Below are 22,551 nucleotides of genomic sequence, written 5' to 3'. Positions count from 1 at the left end.
CCTGTCTTTTTGATGATTAAAAGGACATCCGGTAGTTTTGGGAGAACAATGGTTCTCAAACACTCGACGTATGTAGATCTCAAATAACGCCGGACTTGAAAAGGGCATTCCAATTTAAAGAGCAATCTAAAGAAAAGTCTGAGAAATCGGGACATCTCTCTAGATATTTGTTTGCGTGTTATCTGGACAAATGAAAACATTGCACGAAAATCTATGTCCGCACGTAGGATGTGGCCAGCGTGATGAGTTTCTCATCGTCGTCGAACTCCGCGGTTCTCGGGGCTAACTCCGCGGAGCTGCAGGGCCATCGACGATTAGGTGCCAAGGTAGACGTGGTGTACAATCTCCTGGGTATGCTCGAGAAGAACGGCCGAGATGATATGAGCACGACTCTGCTCTCTATGAGCACCTCCATAGACAGCTGCTTAGTGATGAGACAATCCGGATGCCTGCCATTACTGGTACAACTGATCCATGCGCCCGGACAGAGTCCTGACACTCGAGACAGAGCTATGCAGGCGTTGCACAACGTGGTGCACGCCAAGAGCGACGAAAGAGCCGGTCGCCGGGAGGCGCGGGTGCTTCGATTCCTCGAGCAGCTGCGTGACTATTGTCAGAGTCTGAGGATGTCCCTGGAACGGGATCAGTCCGCGGATGACCTCGAGAGGGGACATCCCGCGGCGACAATAGCCGCGCTTATGAAATTATCCTTCGACGAGGCCCATCGCCACGCGATGTGTCAGCTGGGCGGCCTCCACGCGGTCGCGGAACTCATCGAGATGGATCACTTGGCCCATGGCAGCGAGAGCGACGATCAGAACTGCATCACGTTGCGACGGTACGCGGGAATGGCGTTGACCAACTTGACCTTCGGTGACGGCAATAATAAAGCGCTGCTCTGCTCCTTCAAAGAATTCATGAAGGCGTTAGTTTCGCAACTGAAAAGTCCCAGCGACGATCTCAGGCAAGTAACGGCCAGCGTCCTGAGGAATTTGTCCTGGCGCGCCGACAGCAGCAGCAAGCAGACTCTGAGAGAAGTGGGTGCGGTGACAGGCTTGATGAAAGCCGCCATGGAAGGCCGCAAGGAATCCACCCTCAAATCAATCCTGTCCGCTCTGTGGAACTTGTCGGCCCACTGCAGCACGAACAAAGTGGATATCTGCGCTGTGGACGGCGCGCTGGCCTTTCTCGTGGACATGCTAAGTTACAAGGCGCCATCTAAGACGCTTGCGATCGTCGAAAACGCCGGCGGTATTCTGAGAAATGTATCGAGCCACGTGGCGGTGCGAGAGGATTATCGAGCTATCGTGAGAGAAAGAGGCTGTTTGCAAGTTCTCCTACAGCAGCTGAGATCACCCAGTCTGACGGTGGTCAGCAATGCCTGCGGAGCACTCTGGAACCTGTCCGCGCGGTGTCCTCAGGATCAACGTCTCCTTTGGGACCTAGGCGCCGTGCCGATGCTGCGTAGTCTCGTTCATTCCAAGCATAAAATGATCTCAATGGGTTCTAGCGCGGCCTTGAAGAATCTATTGAGTGCCAGACCCGGCTGCAACAATCTCGTCCACTTGGACTCCACCGCTCGCGGACTGGGACTGTCGACCTTGCCGAGCCTGGTTGCCCGCAGGCAACGGGCTCTGGAGCAGGAGATTGACCAGAATCTGGCCGAAACGTGCGACAATATCGAACCGAGCACGTCGCCGACTAACAAAGACGACAAATTCACATTCAAGCTCGATCACAGTCTCCTCGGCATCAGTGCTCAGGGCCTGCGTTCTTATCAGTTGCACAGTCAACCCAGCACATCCACCGCCAAATGCAACGGAGTCGCCAGGAGTGAGAGTAGAGACTCGATGCGTTCTGTGACAAGTACGCATTCCGACACGATGTTTGAACGAATAAATCGTCATGTTCTGAACGGGATATCGCCTACCGACTCGCAGATCAAACAACAATCCTCATCGTTGCATTCCACTATCGGATTCGGTAATAACGGCGTGTGTAGCGACACGAAAGTCACCTCCTCCGAAAGGAAATATACCTTGCGTTACAAAAATGCAATACCGGAACAATTAGGACCGTCCGACGTTTTCGATATAAACGAGCTGAGATGCACAAATTCTACCATATCATGGGCTGCAGTGCCTAATCAAGAACCCTCTCAGACCTCGTTGCACTCTTCCATCGAGAACAACATGTCTCTGATCGATCAGAGCGTGTCATCCTCGTCTAAGGCTGGTAGCCAGTCTAGCGTCTCCGAAGAGGTCGAAGCGACTGTTCGTGTTAAATCGGATTATCGACGAACAACCGCAAACACGACCGTCGACAGTTCGAAGCCGACCTCCTATTTGTCCGACATTTCTCCTATAAAAGAAAGTGCGAGGAAGGTCCTTTTGCGTCATCATGATATTGATACTGCCCTAAACAGTATTCAGAAAACAATATCACCTGCAACGATTGTTCCCAGTCCGGACGATAATTTATTCGGCAATTACGCCGAAACGGATTTAGATCAACCAACCGACTATAGTCTGCGCTACGGCGAGCAAACTATAGACGACGAGAAACAACATTCCGATTTCTTTTCGGGCAATGGTCAAGGACTCCTGCATGAGGACACAGTCAGAACTTACTACACAGAGGGAACACCACGCGAGACGTCCCTGAACTCGTCCAGGGCCACTTCCGCTTCCGATCTACAGGACGATAGCCGTATAAGGAGCTCATCGAAGAAATTACCGGAACGATATAAGGCGAGGCATGTGGAGGACACCGGTGAATGCAAAGCGTCGTCCTTGACAAACGTACCAAAACTGAACGACTTTACCGAATCTGAAACAGATTTGAATTTACGAGACGTGACACATCTTACGGACGATGAGAGCGCGAATCGTTCGTTACCGTACCTTGAGGAAAATTTGGGCAGCAAGCATCTCAAAGGCAATCGAGAAGACGCAAGCATGCAAAGCCATTCAAGGTAATTATGCTTTTTAATTAATCATAATATTTCATGTTTTATATATAGAATGCATCAATGCATTTGAGTAATGAATTGTTATATTTAATTGGAATATTTTTTAACACATAATTATTTGCATATTTGCGTAGTGTAAGAACGACGCCAATTTCGATGGTATTAGGAAATTCTGAATATAATGACGATCATGATGGGGAGTCCAGCTCTAGGATTAATAGTCAAGGTAATCTAAAACATTTTATTTAGCTCAAGCGTTTTGTATGACTTAGATAGACTTTTTCACAAATAACATAAATTTGCAGACTCTAAGTCAAATAATTGCAAAATAAATACAAATTTACCAGCGAGTGACATTGAACTCTCATCTAGCAGCACTGGTTTAAAGACTTCTAATAACGATTCAGGATGTAAGTATTATAATTCCGCGAGAACTGTGGAAAATTAGTCTGTAATGATTCAGTAAACACAAACAATTTTTTGTGACCTATATATAGATCAAGTTAGCGACGGAGACGAGGATGACGAGGATTTATTAGCCGCTTGTATTAACATTGGAATGCAAAATAATCGGTAAAATATTAATAATTATTGTAGAAATTACGTTATTCGCTATTTTACAATTTTCATAGGATTATTTTATTTCGTAGGCATAGACATTCCTTCGTAGGAAATAATCTCGAAAAACTTCCTCGATCAGAAACTAATCTGACTCGATATCAAACTAATCTTGCTTTGGATCAAGTGGAGCATAAAGGAACTGTAGTGCCCAATAGTTCATTGTTTAATATAAAATATGCAGAATCTCATGGAACCACAGCTGAAAACGTTTTGACAAAGAAGAATAGAGAAGACGAGAAGGATAATAACGAAAAACTATCTAAAAGAAATATTCAGCTAGAAACAATCACGGTAAGAATATTTCAGATTGATTTTTTAATATTAATTTTATAACAATCTATATCTTATATAATATCTATTTTAATTATATTTTTAAAAGGTAATATTTTGTTCATAGGCAACAACAAACGTGAATGACAAATACACGCATAATGAGAAATCAAGTAACACTATGGCTATGAAAACAGTAAATGATAATAATCACAGCAATAATTTCTCAGAAGGGGCAATATCTGTATTACAGAAATCTAATGTATCCTTAGATAAAAACATTTCTAATGATTTTATCGTAACTGATGAATGCAGCACAGATCCAAAGGGCTCCATTAGAGTAGAAGCAATAACTGATGTTCGGCTTGCGGATATATCATCTATGAAGCAATCAAAAGATTCCGAAAGTAGCGAGTCGATCGACTCAGTCGAGCAGTCCGAACATGCGCTTTTAGAACTATGCATTCAACCCGGTATAAAGTCTGAAGGCAATATCGCTTTCAACCAAAGCAACGCAGATTACGTTAAGTCGCAGCTAGAGTTATATAACAAACAAGTAGACTTCATAAAAGGAAGAAATAACGATGAAACCGAGATTGACGGTAACATGAATGGAAAACCGGAAGCAACCTTCGAAATCGTGAGGACCTCGGATGTTTTGCATCGTGACAGCGCGGAGAAGCATATAAAAGAAGATACATATAGACGGCAGAGAGATCCCGATGCTATGATCGCTTCGTTAGATCGATTGACAGCAACGTTGGTTCAGCAAACTGAAGCGATACGTGAACGAGACTCTGGTACGATGAAGCAAAGTCTGACGTGCGACACGTGGAATGAGGATTCGCCCAATGACGTTTCCTTCCCCAGTATCAGCATGAGCGCACCGTTAGTCGCTTCGTTCAACAGCGATGCGCAGGAAGATCAGCGCACTACCATATCGGAGAACAACGAGCAGATCAACATGACAGAGTCGAAAATCATCCAGCGCGAGGCTATCAAGCTAGCGGAAGCGGTGGATGCAGAGGCGAACAATCAGAATGAGCTCGAAACAACGAATCTGACGACTATTGACCTCGAAGCGATCAAACCGCCGTCTTCAATGGGAAGTTTACTTTCATTGACGGCAAGCTACGCTGGCACTGCTGACAACACTGCTGAAACATTCATTAACCGGGACAGATGTTATTCCACGTCGTTGCCACCGGCGCCGATGAGAAGTTCCAACGATCCTCGCAACGTGCGGAAAAAGTCTTTGCCGATCGGCGTAGTAGCTAAGCGAGCCCTGGGCCAAAACCAGAGTCACACGACTAGTTTGGAAAATTTACTAAACGAATGCACCAGCACGCACTTGGAAAACGTCAAACCACCGTCCACGATGGATGAACTGCCGGACGTAGGTGATATGGAGAACAGCATGTTGAGTGTGGCTAGCATCACGTCGGAGATCGCGGATTCGAAGGAGCAAGATTCGCACAGTTTAACCGGCAGCGACCCAGTGGTGTTCGAGATGCTGAAGCCGGTCGCCAATGTACTGTCTATGACATGCATGCGTTATGTTGAGGGTATGCAGAGTAGCGCGAGTAACAGTCTGAGCGAATGCTTGGAGAATATCAATCCACCGTCCTTGTTCAACGAGGTGACTGAGATGGATGAGTCCACCATGGAGGCGACTACCGACACCATGTGCAGTGACACCCTATGCATAGATATGGATTTACATACCGATGAGGCAGTGCACTCGATCGTGGCAGAAGTGATCGACGAAGCGGAGAACGATACCGATGAGGCGGCCACTCCAATCTCGTCCGAGTATTGCGTCAGTAGCTCAGCGGAATCGACGCCGAAGAGGCGACCGCACTCGAGGAGCTACTTGACCCCGAAGCAAAAACGAAACTTGGCGAAAGAGAGGTACAAGACATATACCATTGCCGCAGAGATTGTCAAGAAGGAAGAGGAAGAACGCCGGAGGCAAGACGGTATTGTCAACGATGCCGTGGGTGGTAGAATTTCACGCGGAAAGTGTTCTCCCTTCTCAAAATTGACACCAAAGCAACGCAGACAAGAGAATAGAGCGAGATTCCAGACACAAGTGCTGGAGAATCCATTCCCGGATCTGAATGTAGCCCAAACTAAGGACGTAGCGGCGCACAAGATGACCATTGAAGATACTGTCGAGAAACAGGAATCTACGTCCTCCATCAAATCCTCGATCCCTACGCTCACAAAGTTGCCTATGTGCAAGACTTTGAGAAGAAAACGCGGCGATTCGCAGAAGAACAAGGAGAGATATCGCACAAGGACGTTGAACGATTCGGAAACTATCTTCAAGGAGAGCAATCCCGCTTTGAGCATCGGCATGACGGAAGAGGGACAAGCAAGCGCGCAAGGATACGCGCGGGAAGAAATTCAAAACATGCTAGAACAAAATGCCACTATTGTGCTGAACACTCTGAACGAGTCAAGTAAAGCTAATGATTCGACTGGAGACGATATTCTGCGTTGCGAGACCATCACTTTGGCGTCGAATGATCCTGAGTCAGATCGTAATCTAAGAATGTGTTTCATTAACGGGCTTTCAAAGAAGCTGATAGGTACGCAATACGTTCACAACGCCGAAACTTCCACGACAAATATTGACAGTGAGGAATTAGAAGGTGAACACGTAGAAGTTACTTACAAGAATCTGGGCTCGACGCACCCAGCTGATTCAGGCAGCGACGAAGAGTCCAATTGCGCCGATGAGAGACAAGAACCCAGGGAGACGAAAAGGCCGCGGATAATCAAACCGGGAATGCCAGGCCGAGATCCGAGCGCGGATTCCAACGGGACGGATAAATCTGAGCCGGAAAGTCCGAAGGCTATTCGAGGACGAAGAAAGGCGCTTTACTCTAACCCAATAACACGAAAGCCGACTCCGCAATCTTCGCCGTTGAAGCAAATGAACCCTGTCAGCGGGATACCGATAGGTCGCAGCAACACTTCGCCCATTGTTAGAGCTACTAGAGCCACCACATTGCGACAGAGTAACAATAGTACGACGATTTCTACGAAAGACTCTCCAAAGTCTAACACAAGCCCGAAGAAGATATCACCTTCCGCGGATGCAGAGAAGAAGACACGAAATTTGACTGTGTCCAAGAGAGCCTCCGTACCTCAAAAGGGATCTATGTTGACTTTCACGAAATCCACTAAGCGTCACAGTACACCCTCAGCTTGCTCATCTAACTATCAGAACGACAGCAGACCGCCAGAGGTCCCGATTAAGTTGTTGGAGCGTCAAGGAACTTTTACGAAGGATGAGCCGGAGGTGGAGAATGCCCCGACGGTGCATTCTACGTCCGCTTCTCCGATAAAGACCAAGATCGCCAAACCGATCAAAGGTGCTTCGTCAAAAATATATCCGGCAGCGGGAAAATCCAAAATCTCCGTGAAAACACATCAAGAGTATCAGCCAAAAATGATGACGGCCAACAGCTCCGAAAAGATGCAACCGTCTAAAGGATTATTAATGCTGTCGAAGAAAATATCATCGGAAAAAATAGGCGTGCCAACGAAAGTCTTTAACGGTAACGCGCTCCAGAACGATAAGACCGTTCGGAGGGTCGATCCACTGGGACAACGATCTAACAGCAACTCCAGCATAGTCTCTAATTCGTCTATGAGCGTACAAAATCGTAAGTTGACGAAGGAGGCAACGAGTAAGATTGCGAGTCTTTGGAAAAAAGTCGAGGAGAGCAAGAATAGGCAACGTTTCGAGAAGCCGGATACCAGGCAATGGATAAGGCCCACCAATAGCGCCACCGAAGTGGACACCGCAACCGCAGCTGTCACGTTCGATAACCCGCCGGCGTACAGACTGTTCCGCAGTTCCACGTTCGAGGGGATTTCTCAGGAGGACAGCAGCGACGGTGATATGTCGCCATACAAATCCAAATCCAACCGACCGCCGGTTTTAAGCACACAGGTTGGACTTGGCGGATCCAAATACAGGAACTCCTGCGACTTGACGGGCATGAATGCCCACGAGGCACCTTGCAAAATCCCGGTGAAATCCTCCGAGACATACAAGCGGGAGATGACGCAGTTGGGTGATATCCTGGTGACCATGAGGAAGCAACCGAGCGTCGATCTCGCGGCGGAAGTGGATCCCACCAAGAGAATATCCAGGCTTGGTTCCTTCATCCGCGTGGACCCAACGATGGCAGCAGTGGAGAACAGCGGTAGCGGCATGCGGACGCCAGCTTCGGCGATCGTACCGCCCTTCAATTACAATCCAAAGCCAGACATTCCACAAGCGGCCAAAACCAAATCGGACGAGGATCAGGGTAAATTCGAGACGACGGATTGCCACGCGGAAATAGCCACGGGGTCCACTCGGGTAACGACGGTATAAGGAGACGAATCCTCTAAATAAAGCGTGAATAAGTTCTGTAATAATCGCCACCTCTTCGTTCCTGGCTAGTCATTGTGTATATTCGCTTGCTATAATACATTTGCCTGCACACATTCGTCACATGTGATATGCATTACATTAAGTAGATAATTTTAATCATTTCCTCCTTTATGTTTTGTTATGTACGGCGTATATGCTTCGGAGCGCATACAAGTCCTTTAATATTTTACCCAAAATATAAAAAATAATTATGGTAATATCCATAATCTCATACGCATCGCGATGCCAACCTCTTCAATAACGACAGAACCGTGTGAAATATTAATAGGAAATCTCAAGACCATTCCTGTCCATTTTGTCTGTTGTATATATACATGATATTTAGAATAATTCCGAGTTTGAAAGAGAGAGAACCAGTCGAAAATTTAGTGCGTAGCGGTGATTCTGATCGGTTATTTATTCAATTTTGTATATATATATATGTCGATATATAACGTGAGTGAAGGATGTAGAAAGTTTTAGTAGCACGTGTTTAAACCTGTGTACGATGTGTAGCACGATGTGCTGGTGATACATTGCTAGTGATACATCTTCGTATTCGAGGTTGAGAAATCGGGGAGACGAGGCGATCTGTATTTTATTTTCTTCATATTAATCGATTCGTATCATCTCTCACAAACGGATACAAAGTCTAATTATTTTTTGAAGACTGATAAGTAAGGCGATGAAGATCTGGAATAAGCGTCTTCGATCGAAAATTAATCATAATGAGGAAGTACCGTTTATATCGACTGTAAACATAGAGCGGTCTAAGTAGTTGGCTAAAAACAGCATTACAATAACGGGACAAAAATTTTATAAGCATTACCTTAAGTTCTAGTCTACAGGCAATATGTTGTCTATTTTCGTCACATATTACATGTATTATGGCTATTTGTTTTGCTTGTAAGCAGTGTCTATCAAAATCGATCCCCTTCGTGAAAGTAAATGTATTACTAAAGGGGTGTACAGATCAGTGAAATCAGATATAGATCTGAGATCAAAATGCTATATGTTTAATTATTATTTAACATTATTTTTGTCTTTCATCGAAGACTTTATTGCAGACGAGCAGCTGCAAAATTATTTTATTATTTTTATCTCATAACCCATTATCTCTTAACTTTATTATTTTTACTTTTGTTTTTAATTTTATCCTTGATCTCTTATCTTTTATATCATGTCAATTTTCCTTCTGCGTGAGAATTAAATTGTCATCGAACTCTTATCAGAAGGAGATTTTAAGGACATGCGTGACTTTCTGCGAGTCGCGATGGTGACTCCACAAGTATATGCCCAATGCGATCTTAGTGGTAGCGTCAATCGGCCGATGAGGGCGATAAGCATTTTCCCCAAAGTTTATATATTTAGTCGGCGCGGCCAGGCGCTCACGAGAAAGCGCATTGCCTACGCGCGGCTAATTAGTGTGGTACCGGGCTGCCATCTTGGTAGGGACACACGCGACCATCATACAAGATCATTTGGCACATGAGCTAGAATATATTATATTTATTAATTTAATCGAAAAGTCTCGTGTGTAAACGATCTTACCCTGTTCCAGTTCGAGTTAATTAGATTTAACTCCGTCAACTTGGAAACATCAGGGTATCTTTATGTTATTTGGTCTGTACACCATGGCTATTCTTGTAATTTCTTGTTTTGTAACATTATTTTCACTTCACTCTAGGTTTTAAGAATAACTTTTGTTACATATCGCCTTTTAAATTTGTCAGATATCTTTATAGTTTGTACATTATTACTTGCAGTACAATAAAATTTATAGCTAAGAATATCCCTCCCGTCTTTATCATAATCTAAACTCGAAAGAAATGTGTCATCGGTTGTTTGCAACTAATAAACAGAATAAACGATGTAGCAGATAAAAAATATTTATTGATCCTTGGTGCAATTATTTGTCGTATATAGGACATTCGTATAAATTAATAGATTTATCCTCGGATACTGACGCAATTATGTTATTTCGCTGTGGATTATACTTTACTGACCATACCTATTATAAAAATTATAAAAATCTATTAAAATTTTAAAAGATTGTATATTAAACAGAAATTATTTAAAATTTAAGACATACCTGATCCTTATGTTCACGAAATGTATGCAAACATTGTCTTTGTGCTAATTCCCAGATCTTGACTGTATGATCGGAACTACTTGATGCAAATTGCTGTCCGTCTGGTGAGAAAGCCACGCCGAGTACCCAAGAAGCGTGACCCGACATTGTTCCTGCCAGATTCGCATCCTTACTGAATAAAAAAGAATATGAAACATTAATACTAATTTGTTTCTAGCAAAACTAGTATATATATACTTATGCTCAATGCTGAACCAATAGTTTGTCCAAAAGAGGGTTTAATCCCAGAAATGCTATTCTGCATGTAACACTACAAAATTTTTAGTGAGAAAGTATTCCACTATGATAAAAACAAATTATTTGAAACATGAATTTAATTCCAAAATAACTGAACAAGTGGTACTGTATTGTCCCTTGGAGACAAGCTTCAAACAGTAAATATGCTTTTAAAAAATCTCAATTCTCCAGAGTGGAGATTGGGAGGTAACAATCCTTTCCCAGAAAAATTGCTACGAAATTGCAACAAAATCAAGAGGAAGCAAAAGTTCATGTAGAATCGTATTTCTCCAGAATCAAAACTTAGTTTGAACTATAGTGTCAAGAAGAGAGAAAGAGAGAAGTATACATGTAATGTATTTCTAAATTTCTAATTTACTCACACATCATACAGCTTCATATGTCCATCATCAGATGCTGTAAGAAGCAACTGAGAGTCGGGTGAAAAACATAAAGACCTGATAGGCATCGCGTGACCTAAATAATATAAACTTGATAGAACATTTATACCTTGGTAATGTTGTAATATATTTGTGTGGGAAAAGGGGGATTTACCTTCCAGTGTACGTAAAACTTTTCCATAAGCAACATCAAAGATATTAATAATACCATCTATCGCACCACTTGCAATATATTTACCATCTGGACTCTGGAACACACACTCTTATACACAAGTTACATGTATCATAGATTTTTATACAATCTACTTACATAAGCAACACTTAATGTAAATTTTCCACCTCTTGTATCTAATGTCTGTTCTTGTTTACCATTATCGGTCCCATATAAATGTATTTTACCAGCATGACTACCAGATACGATAAATTTATCGTCAGGAGAGAAAACCAAAGTCCAAATATCTACTGGGCCAACTTCAATGCTCAATAGCTTATCACCGGAATGCAAGTCCCATAATTTCAGGCTAGAGTCGAGCGAACTTGAGGCACATTCTACAAATCAAGAATAAAAGATAAATATCAGTCAATTAATATACATTTAATTAATATTTCTATTCAATTACTTGATCCATCCGAACTAATAGCTATGGATACGACTCCCAAGGAATATCCAGTTAATTTGTGTTTTAACTTCAAAGCACCATCCGTTAGCTCCCATACTTTCACAGAATCGTCCACAGAAGCTGTTACAAGATATTCTGCAATCTCATCTTCATTAGATCGTATAGAATCCCTGTCAAGTAATATAATAATTAAAATAAAAGTTTTTTACTAATTATAAGTTAACTTTTTAATTACCGTGAATCTTCATTATCCGGGTGGATATCCCTCTTTCTCTTTGGACAACCCCATCCACAAGTCCATATACTATCCTCATGGGCATTTTCTGTTTTATGAATTAAAGAATACTGAAAAAGAAAACAGAATAGAAAAACGATAGTTGACAGATATTTTGATGTTATTTTTTTAATATTATTATTAAGATAGATATTTGATAGAAATAAACAAATTGACAGATTTATTCTCACCATCTTACTATCAAAAAATAAATTTTTATTCAAGTAGATATAATACGTAAACTCTTCATGAGCGTTCTTCGATGTTTATATAGATCCGTTCCAAGTTACGCATGAAGCGCGTAGACTGCATAGAAAGCCTGCGTTCGTTTTCTTCCACTGGGAACATATACTATATTAAAAATCTATAATATACGTAACGTACCCTATATATTTTTAGTATAGTACATGCTCCCAGTGGGAGAAATTGGGAGAAAACGAACGCAGGGAAAGTCGTTCCGATTTAAGGGTCGACAGGAGTAAGAGTGGAGACCTCTGTCGGGTTGGCTTAGCTGCGACTCGCTGCGAGTCCGTATTTTATTTATTATAAATTTTTAAGGGGATGCTAAAGCTAAGGCCGAACTTCCTCGACGTCGGTAATGTCAACTCTGTCAACTAAAGCAAAGGCCGAACTGATATTGGAGACCTCACCTCCCGTAACTTAGCCGGTCAACTTCGACTTTATTAATTTTTTTTTTTTTTAATCGTTTGTTGGTCGTTTGTTGGTGATTGTTGGCCTAATTACAACGTTTGTTGGTTCTTAATTTTTTTTTAAATTAAAAAAGAAAAATTAGCCTTAAGTTAGCCGGAAAAATTTTATTTTTAATTTAAAAAAAGCCTAATCGATGCGTAATCGTTTGCTGATGATTGTTGGTCTAATTTTAGCGTTTGTTGGTTTATTATTAGTCTTAAAAACGAAAAAAAACAAAAAATTATCTCACATTAAAGTAATCGAAGATTGGTTTATTTGCCTACGACTTAAGGTTTATTTCTATCAATTTAAGGCTAACATCTATAAAACTGGCTATGAATACGGGCCTTAACATCGGCAGAAAATCATTCGTATGTATTTAGCCGGAAATGAACGTCTTTTTAAAGAATCTCTATATGAAATCGTTTGTATTTCGTATGAAGACTTTTGAAGTGCAATTGAAAAGGTTTGTGAGTCATTCGTTTAATTGTAATTAATTATTTATTTTTACACCATGCATTTAGCCGAAATAGATAAATTAATAAAAGTTTTTATATGGAATCGTTTGTATTTTGTATGAAGAGTTATGAAGTGTGATTAAAAAGGTTTGTGAGTCACCCAGATAATTTTAATTAAATATTTATAAACTCGGTAATTATATATAGCCGAAATATAGATTTTTAGTTATTCATGTTAAAAGAAGAAGGCGCTAGTGTTCCCGAAGGTCCGTCTGCAGTCAGAATTAATATAAACGTTTTAAAAATTATTTTATACTGAAATAAATAAATATACAGGCTATAAGCCTGTATAGCTATAAGCGATAGTTGCTAATTGCGTTCCATCTTGAATTTTTTTTACAGTCGTTTATTAGGATTGCCCTGCTTTTAAATTGAACGCTTTTAAATGTATTATTATTAAACTACTGATATCGATATATTATTAGTAATTTAATATTAAAGCTTGACAGAGTGACGTAAACTAATTCGCTCATAGTATTAACAAGTATTATGCGTTCAAATTCTCGAAAGCTATAGCTTCTTTACTATGCTCTGCTCTCTTTATGTCGATCGATTCGGATAAAAATCTCCGAAGTCTTTCTTTCTCTCGCGATATTCCTGATACATAATCCTAGAGTAAAACTGTACAAAAGCTCTACGAAAGTGGCGATATTTTTCAAGGATCTGGTTCGAGTCTCGGCTCTTGGGGAAGGTGCGCATGTAGAAAGAGTACGTCAAGACAGTTTATCCTGCTAAATGGTTATCAATTCTCTATAAGTTCTGTATTGTTTACACATAAATTATAGAATATCTAAACGTTTCTTTTTTTTCGATGTCCTGCGAAATTGTACAATAGAGTTACAAATAAAAATAAAGCCACACTTTACGTATATTCAGTCTTTGCTAATGTTACATAATAACGTGCGAAAGAACTAACAGACTATTTAAGAGGCTATTTAAGAATTTTAATCAAGATACTGGAAGCATAAAACTGTTCAGCTAGCTTTACACAAGATCAATATCTTCTTCTTTATGAAATCGTCAAATTATGATTATGATACATTTCTACATTATCACCAGCATCGAATCTAATCTTATTTATCGTGATACTCTTGAGAAACTGTTAATCCATTGTCTTAATAAACTCGATCGCGGCGCAGAACTGCGTCCACCAATATTGTTCCTCTCCCTCCAATCGATTCCCGTAAAAGCTGTCTACATATTGAACAGTCGATACAACGACGGCGGATTAGTCTGAAATTAAGCACACGTTAACAATCACTCTTCTTGCTAAAATCACATATTCTCTTTTCAATCGCATACCTTGATTATGACATAGACCAGCACGGGAGTCAGATCGTCGGCAGCAGGTATGCCTCTTTCCGACGCCATGGAGAGGAGATTCATGATGGTAGTCGCGCAACGAAATACACACTGCAACTTATCCCTAGGAGTCTTATACGCCGATATCACAGCCAATTCAGCCTGCGCCCATGACCAGGAACATTCGTAATGATAAACATTTGGAATGCGTAGGTCCTTGTGATTTGGAGTTACGACTTTCGCCAACTTTTTTATGTGATCCTGAAGAAGCTGGTCCCTATATACATCTCCATCTTCATTTAGATAGAGCGCATTGTGGTATACCCGTGCCATGACGGTTCTTTCCACCACAACTCTCGCCAAATCTAACTGGTTGGCGCTCGCCGCTGAAAGTAAGAAGTAAGTTCAGACGTCTCTGAGCACTCCGCTAAGATCAATTGCGAGATAAATAATTATATTCATGTACATTGCCAGATCGGATCGTTGTCCATTTCCGCGTGGACCTTTCCTAGAAAATTATCCACGAGATCCTGTTTCTCGTCAGCTAGCGTAAGCTTTTTAAACTCTTCGCAGAAACGCAGGAGGAAAGCCTCCTTTTTTTCCAAAAATACCCTCACACAAACGGATACAAGATGATTATTGATAGCATCCTGATCGCACTTAACTCGCACGCATAATCTGGAAAATATTATTATTAAACGATTAACATCTTACATTTAAACATATTTTACATTTACTTATACATTACATACAAAGATGATATTTATATATAAACAGTACCTATCTAAGTGAGCTAATGTCGACAGCAATCCTTGACGACATCTGATTAAATATGCGATATAAGGAGATCGTTTTTGATAATCCTCTCGAAGTGATTTGAAGAGCTTTCTACATCCATTGTCATTAAATAGACGCACGCAACGTAAAGTTTCATGAAGATGAGCTATTAATGCCCTATCCTGCAGGTTTATAGCTTCTGCCAATTGTAGTTGTAAAAACGCAACCAGTTCGTTTTCTTTCTGCGACCAACAATGTCTCTGTAATAAAATTTTATATGCCAATATTTGAACATTAAGTAATTAAGTAATCCATAAAAAAATCACACTTTGTTTTGTACGCCATGATTAAAAAATAATACAATAAATACCTCTGAAGTATTCCATGGAATGTGTTGAAGGTCAGCAGTGCTAAGTACTAAGTACTATACGTAATTTTCTTTTAGCATCCGCAAAAGCATAAGAGAGTTCTACATTATTCGGATCGATTGAAAGTCTTTCGTCTTCCACCTCTTTTGTACGGGACTGATTGCTTTCGACCGAGGCTGTATCGCTAGCTGCGCTTGGCTTTCTTCTGTATTTCGCTAATATATCATCGGTAGTATCTGAAATTAATCAAAAGAACAATTTATTACTGTCTAAAACTTGCAGGAAAACTTTTCCTTTTTTTTAACATTACTTTCCGATTTATCTTCGATTCGATTCTACAGAACTATTAAAACAGAAACCGTTTATATTGTAACAAAATAATATACGATAATTGTTAATAGTTATTTATTAATATCTTACCGCCCGCGACATTACCGGATGATGTTACATCTTCCAACATAATCTTGCGTAATCTGTGCCTGCACACATCGACGCCGTCGCCACCAGCTTCTCGATCGAAACATCTGTCGTCCGTCACGCGGATTGCTTTACCTCTACGATTTCTCAATGACAATTTTAATTTACCAGGAGCATTCTCTGGACTTAGCTTGGCTTCAGTTTTGCCGTTTGCTATGACAGAACCCTTCTGCTGATGTTCCCCATCAAGCCTCACATTCTCTTCCTCCGCCTGAGTCTCCATTCGCGCGAAGAACACGTTGATCATCTACGTGAGAGTCGCATGGGCTGTTGTTTGATTCATCAGGTTGCGCGATGCCAAGTAAACGTTGTAAACAGTACGAATTGTTAACAATACCGTACCCTCGTGTATCTCCACATGCTGGCTTGTCATTACAGTCAGCAAAGCTTTAATAATCTGCAGCTGCACACCCTCATCGGTCTGTAGACCGGTGAAGCAACCGCAAATTGTCTCGACAATGCGCACAATCAGCAGCTTGTTAGGCTCCGTTGAATCAGGCACATTGCCAGTGAGATGGCCATATGCGATTAACTTCTGCAGGCAGTCCAGTGCTGTGTCATCACAATCCGCGGTGACTTGCTCTGACATGCTAACTCAAATGGCAAGAAGTACTTCTCAGCGGTAATGACATTTGAGTCGCTCTTGGGCTATGGCAGGGCGTTTGAGATAACCTCTTCACCCTGCACAACTGGTACATCTTTGATCTCGTTACGGAGGTCCTCTGCAAGATGGAAATATATGAGTGACAAACTTAATTAGCAACTATCGCTTATAGCTACAGGCTTATTATAGCCTGTATATTTATTTATTTCAGTATAAAATAATTTTTAAAACGTTTATATTAATTCTGACTGCAGACGGACCTTAGGGAACACTAGCGCCTTTTTCTTTTAACATGAATAACTAAAAATCTATATTTCGGCTATATATAATTACCGAGTTTATAAATATTTAATTAAAATTATCTGGGTGACTCACAAACCTTTTTAATCACACTTCATAACTCTTCATACAAAATACAAACGATTCCATATAAAAACTTTTATTAATTTATCTATTTCGGCTAAATGCATGGTGTAAAAATAAATAATTAATTACAATTAAACGAATGACTCACAAACCTTTTCAATTGCACTTCAAAAGTCTTCATACGAAATACAAACGATTTCATATAGAGATTCTTTAAAAAGACGTTCATTTCCGGCTAAATACATACGAATGATTTTCTGCCGATGTTAAGGCCCGTATTCATAGCCAGTTTTATAGATGTTAGCCTTAAATTGATAGAAATAAACCTTAAGTCGAAGGCAAATAAACCAATCTTCGATTACTTTAATGTGAGATAATTTTTCGTTTTTTTTCGTTTTTAAGACTAATAATAAACCAACAAACGCTAAAATTAGACCAACAATCATCAGCAAACAATTACGCATCGATTAGGCTTTTTTTAAATTAAAAATAAAATTTTTCCGGCTAACTTAAGGCTAATTTTTCTTTTTTAATTTAAAAAACAATTAAGAACCAACAAACGTTGTAATTAGGCCAACAATCACCAACAAACGACCAACAAACGATTAAAAAAAAAAAAATTAATAAAGTCGAAGTTGACCGGCTAAGTTACGGGAGGTGGAGACCTCGCGTGGTGACAACGCGAAACTCCGGTTTCAGTGTTACCAACTAATTTCAGGTTCTATGAAGTGGTGTATGTCCGTACACGTACACAACCCACTGAATTGCTCACACGGACGCACGGTAGAGAGACATATGCTATAGACGCGGCAACGCCGCGCGGCGTTGCCGCGTCTATGGATTCTTTAGCAATACGGCCTGAACCTGAAAATGCTTTCTGGCCGTCCGTAGCAGAAGGCAGTAACGTATCAAGGCTGATAAGCACCCGCTTTTTATAAATTACATATATTCTTATGCACACATGTGCGTATATATATATAATATGTATCTAATTATTATGTGTATGTTTATAATTGTCTGATGACAAATAATAACAGTAGCATAATTGAGAATGTGAATTAGTATACATAGTATGTATTGACGCGGGTACTTATTAGACTTGGCAATTTACTGCATCTCTTGCACCTCAAATAATTTTTTTCTTGTAATGTAAATGAATGATGTAAAACTCTTTCAAAGGATCTATCCATTATTGATGGGGTAAAATAATAACTTCTATAACAAATGCAATAAATATTAAATTTATAGTATTGATTTATATAACTAATTTTATTCTGTCCTTATACATAGAAAAATATACACTCAGTCTTAGCATCAGAGTAGAGGGTAACGCAGCTGATGAACAGTATAGATAACAAACTGAATAAAAATCTTAATTATTATAACATAATGATATTAATAAGATTTTTATTCAGTTTGTTATTATATCTATACTGTTCATCAGCTGCGTTACCCTCTACTCTGATGCTAAGACTGAGTGTATATTTTTCTATATAAAGACAGAATAAAATTAATTATATAAATCAATACTATAAATTTAATATTTATTGCATTTGTTATAGAAGTTATTATTTTACCCCATCAAGAATGGATAGATCCTTTGAAAGAGTTTACATAAAAAGCTCAGCGTTGGAAACCTCATATTATTCATAATTCTCCATTATTTGTTTAAATCTACGCAGGTTCCTTTTCAGTAAGATTGATAGTCTGAAGTAATAGGTGATGGCAAAAAATCTGAAATTATTGCACTATCATGCAGAAGCACTAAGAATTTAAATATATATTTTTATGCATATTAAAAGATATATTAGCAATCAGTCTAATTAGAAAAAAGATGTACCAGATAATAAAAAAGAAATTGTATATAAAAAAATGGTTTCTAATATGTATTCAGAGAATGTTGATTTATCATATTATTCTTTCAAACTTGCTTTCCTCCTTTTGAAAATTTACACCAAGAGAAACTTTTGTAACATATTACTTTGTATTGATTTTTTTTAACATCTTTATTTCTTAAAAAGGAAACGAAAACCGTAGAAAAGAAAATTATTAAACTTATTTTTATTGTGTTGAGAATTCATTCAATTTTATCGCTACGTGTCTCAACTTCTCTTGTTCAAAACAAAAAACTATAATTTATAGCTTTTGATTTTATATATAATTGTTAAATTTCAGTTTTGTCAGATGCGATTTGTGCGAGCTTATTTCGTGGAGCAAATATTTTGTTGCGTTTTCGAGAGTGTTTATCCGATCATTAGCGAAGCGACGCGATGCATTTATATTTGATCACGAGGGACTATGCGCAAATTTTCGCATTGTTTGCGGATTTTATAACTTTATTGACGAATATAAGATCTAATATCTTTCGCATAATTGATTTACGATTACTCCCCTTAGGAAAATTTACTTAAAGTTCTTTAAAGTTACTTAAAGTATTTTAAAGTATTATAAAGTATACTAGCCGTAATAATAGTATACTAATAGTATACTGACAGCCGAACGTAAAGTTTTCTTTAAGTTATTAACCTCAATAAAAACTTTATAAGCAAGTCGCAAATATACTTTAAATTTACTTTTAACAAACGTAATACTTATAAATATACTTTAACTTTACTTTTTATAAAGGTAATACTTAAAGCTGATTTTAACTTATGCGTGTTGTTTCAACAGTATACTTAAAAAGACAAGTTCCCTTTTTCACCACACTTGCACCACACGAGACATTAAGAAATATTATACCATATATATCCAATTCAAAATTTTATTACTCTTTTTAAACTGAATTTGTTTCTTAAGATGATTTTTGAAAAATTATATATTTGCTGGTTATGACATATGTAGACTATATATAACACTTACATCAAATTAAGAAGTAGTCTATCACGTAAGGCAGTTGGCTCACGATCCAGAGGTCCCGAGTTCGAATCCCACCAAGGTAAGTGTGTTTTTCAAATACGAGAAAATATTTATAATTATAGACTGCATCTTAAGAAACAAATTTAGTTATAAAATAGTAATAAAATTTCGAAATAAATAATTTTTTTTTATTCCGGGTGAATATCGGAAATCAGTGTCCTCTAGTATTAAGAGGACTGCAATCTTAAGTCTAGTGTCTCATGGTTAGAGGATATTCCTCTAGATTTTAAAATATCTTCTTGAGACCGTATTTCAGAGGAAAATCCTCTAAAATCAAGCGGAAGCCACTAAATGACAGAATATTTTTTTTGGGGTGATTAATAGTAATTGCATGAGTTAACTTAAAGTAACCTTTAAAGTATATTATAGAAATACTTAAAGTTTGGTTCGAAATCACTTCTAGTTTATCAATAGTTTATCAATAGTAATTTCTTTGGTAAACTTTCTAGTTTATTTTAAGTTTTTTTAAGTAAATTTTCCTAAGGGTCGCGTTTTATTGAGGCTCAGATGTACACCCGTCTGTATCACGTCAATAAAAATCTGGCAGCAAAATGTGTATGAATTCATTCGTTTAGCAAAGGATGCACGTTGACCTTAGAAGCGCACGTTGGAATTTCATCCGGAGGGAAAAAACTTTGTCGCGTTTTTTTAATCTTTCTGATTCTTAAAATAAATTCTTCGTGTATATTTTTCGCGCTCATAATATTATTTGATTTTTGCAGATTAATTTTCTTTTCATGCATGAAATATATTTTGGCAACTATGCCGTCTATAGGAAGAAATCTGTCGGACTGTGCTAACTCGGACCACGTGCGTTTCTGACGTTTAGATATTAGTGAAATTCGGTTAGAAAACAAAAAAATGACCTGTCTCGTTTCTTGATAGAAATTCGAGATGCTAAATACTAATTTATTGGGTGCGTTCGGGAAGACACTATTAGTGCTATTTGCTTATTTTATCCTTGTTTTACACCTGATGAACGATAAAGATAGAATGATGCAATAGCGCTAATAGCGCGCTTCCCGAACGCAGCCATTGTGTTATAAATTCGACGTTCGCTTTTCGCGTGAGACTGGCATCGGCTTCCTATGTCGCTAAACGGGCCTTTTTCAGTTGGATACGTTTTTTTCATTATAATATACAGAGGAGAAGAAGCTAGGGATAGTGGGATAGGTAGACATACATTTTGTACGACAATATCGGGGGTCTATCGTTAGTACGATTATTTTTTCTCTAGGCCCGGAGCCTCGTCCACGATGACAATATCGCGGACACGGGACGTCTCCAGAATCGTGCTCCGATTACTTTGTACTAAGAATAATTCTGCATAAATTTCTTTTGTGCCTTTATATCATATGTATTTTTCAAGCAAAGTTCATTTGCAGAATTTACGCGATGGAAGATATATGTATACATATATAAACACACATGTGTGTGTGTGTGTGTGTGTGTGTGTGTGTGTGTGTGTGTGTGTGTGTGTGTGTGTGTGTGTGTATACATCTTCCATCGCATAAATTCTGCAAATGCACTTTGCTTGAAAAATACATATGATATAAAGGCACAAAGTAAAAAAAGTTTATGCAGAATTATTCTTATTGTTAGTACAAAGTAATCGGAGCATGATCCTGGAGACGTCTCATGTCCGTGATATCGTCATCGTGGACGGGGCCTGGGGCCCACAGAAAAAATAATAAAAATAATATGTATGTGCGTATGCGTATGCGTGTGCGTGTGTATGTATATCTATGTTCAATTGCATTACTGGTTTTATGTAATATTATTTACTTTCGACAGTAACAATAAAAAAAATAATTTTATATATGTATTTTCGTTTATATTTCCCAACATTTTATCAACGAAATAATAAATACAGTTTCTTGTCCTAAATAACATTACCGTTTTTCTTTCTTCAAATATACCCTAGAATCCTAACACCACACTTCCAAAAAATCCTGATTTTACCATACTAATACGTTATCCAGTATACTAAGAGAGAGAGGGACAGGGATGGAGAGAGGGAGAGAGAGAAAGAGAGAGAGACAGAGAGAGAGAGAGAGAGAGAGAGAGAGAGAGAGAGAGAGAGAGAGAGAGAGAGAGAGAGAGAGAGAGAGAGAGAGAGAGAGAGAGAGAGAGAGAGAGAGAGAGAGAGGAGAGAGAGAGAGAGAGAGAGAGAGAGAGAGAGAGAGAGAGAGAGAGGAATAAATGGGTGCATGTAAATTACATACATAGGAGAGAAAGGAATGGGCGCGTTCAGCAGACCAAGCCGCTGAGTAGCAATCGAACGTGATTGGCTCTTACTTTTAGAACCAACCAATCAACGCAGAGTGTTATAAGACGAACTCAACAGTTGTGTCTGCTGAACGCGGCTATTTTTACATTTTTTTCATTGCAAGCCTGAAAAGCTACTTAGAAACGGTTTTTCCCAAATTTTAGCCAAATTAATTAACGAATCTCATTAAACTTATGCTCGTTTTAATCAGTAAGATCAACCGCAACCCGGTACATAGCCGGATTTTCCATTTTGGCTCTTAAAAAATTTATAATAAATAAAATACGGACTCGCAGCTAAGCAA

At 39.2% G+C, this 22,551-nt stretch overlaps 4 protein-coding genes across 9 annotated transcripts in view; 1 reads left to right on the top strand and 3 right to left on the bottom strand.

Moving 5' to 3' along the window:
* LOC139779028 (uncharacterized) overlaps positions 1-10,089 on the top strand; it is a 45,963-nt gene extending 35,874 nt beyond the window's left edge. For all 4 annotated transcript variants that reach the window (XM_071717216.1, XM_071717217.1, XM_071717215.1 and 1 more), the window contains 6 exons: positions 228-2,974; positions 3,106-3,197; positions 3,277-3,381; positions 3,469-3,544; positions 3,622-3,883; positions 3,990-10,089. In XM_071717216.1, the coding sequence (XP_071573317.1) occupies positions 228-2,974; positions 3,106-3,197; positions 3,277-3,381; positions 3,469-3,544; positions 3,622-3,883; positions 3,990-8,258 (7,551 nt within the window). In that variant the 3' untranslated portion in view covers positions 8,259-10,089. The remainder of the gene's footprint in view (positions 1-227; positions 2,975-3,105; positions 3,198-3,276; positions 3,382-3,468; positions 3,545-3,621; positions 3,884-3,989) is intronic.
* An 81-nt stretch (positions 10,090-10,170) lies between these two features.
* Positions 10,171-12,449, bottom strand: LOC139779029 (WD repeat-containing protein SL1-17). 2 transcript variants are annotated; one of them, XM_071717221.1, is made up of 8 exons: positions 12,152-12,449; positions 11,922-12,031; positions 11,687-11,856; positions 11,377-11,615; positions 11,221-11,314; positions 11,049-11,142; positions 10,390-10,561; positions 10,171-10,330 (listed from the first exon to the last, which is right to left on the bottom strand). In XM_071717221.1, the coding sequence occupies exons 1-8, from the start codon at positions 12,152-12,154 to the stop codon at positions 10,289-10,291; spliced, it is 924 nt and encodes a 307-aa protein (XP_071573322.1). In that variant the 5' UTR covers positions 12,155-12,449; the 3' UTR covers positions 10,171-10,288. The 2 variants fall into 2 exon arrangements, with proteins under 2 accessions (XP_071573322.1, XP_071573320.1); XM_071717219.1 differs by having other exon boundaries at positions 10,171-10,308; positions 12,152-12,442.
* A 1,441-nt stretch (positions 12,450-13,890) lies between these two features.
* Positions 13,891-17,694, bottom strand: LOC139779030 (uncharacterized). Of its 2 annotated transcripts, none has more exons than XM_071717222.1 (8): positions 17,215-17,694; positions 16,435-16,814; positions 16,036-16,339; positions 15,618-15,851; positions 15,251-15,507; positions 14,937-15,148; positions 14,471-14,856; positions 13,891-14,401 (listed from the first exon to the last, which is right to left on the bottom strand). In XM_071717222.1, exons 2-4 carry the CDS (start codon positions 16,450-16,452, stop codon positions 15,658-15,660), a joined length of 516 nt encoding a protein of 171 aa, XP_071573323.1. In that variant the 5' UTR covers positions 16,453-16,814; positions 17,215-17,694; the 3' UTR covers positions 13,891-14,401; positions 14,471-14,856; positions 14,937-15,148; positions 15,251-15,507; positions 15,618-15,657. The 2 variants fall into 2 exon arrangements, with proteins under 2 accessions (XP_071573323.1, XP_071573324.1); XM_071717223.1 differs by lacking the exon at positions 17,215-17,694 and adding an exon at positions 16,928-16,945.
* Positions 14,363-15,592, bottom strand: LOC139779047 (GTPase-activating protein and VPS9 domain-containing protein 1-like). The gene is made up of 5 exons (XM_071717259.1): positions 15,588-15,592; positions 15,251-15,292; positions 14,937-15,148; positions 14,471-14,856; positions 14,363-14,401 (listed from the first exon to the last, which is right to left on the bottom strand). Exons 1-5 carry the CDS (start codon positions 15,590-15,592, stop codon positions 14,363-14,365), a joined length of 684 nt encoding a protein of 227 aa, XP_071573360.1.
* Positions 17,695-22,551: the final 4,857 nt, after the last annotated feature.

Source organism: Temnothorax nylanderi, unplaced genomic scaffold (genome assembly GCF_030848795.1).
Source record: "Temnothorax nylanderi isolate EJ_2023f unplaced genomic scaffold, tnyl_v1.0 TNYL_tig0206_pilon, whole genome shotgun sequence".
Lineage (NCBI taxonomy): Eukaryota > Metazoa > Arthropoda > Insecta > Hymenoptera > Formicidae > Temnothorax > Temnothorax nylanderi.
Note: the sequence above shows the minus strand (reverse complement) of the source record. Positions and strands in the feature narration are given on the sequence as shown.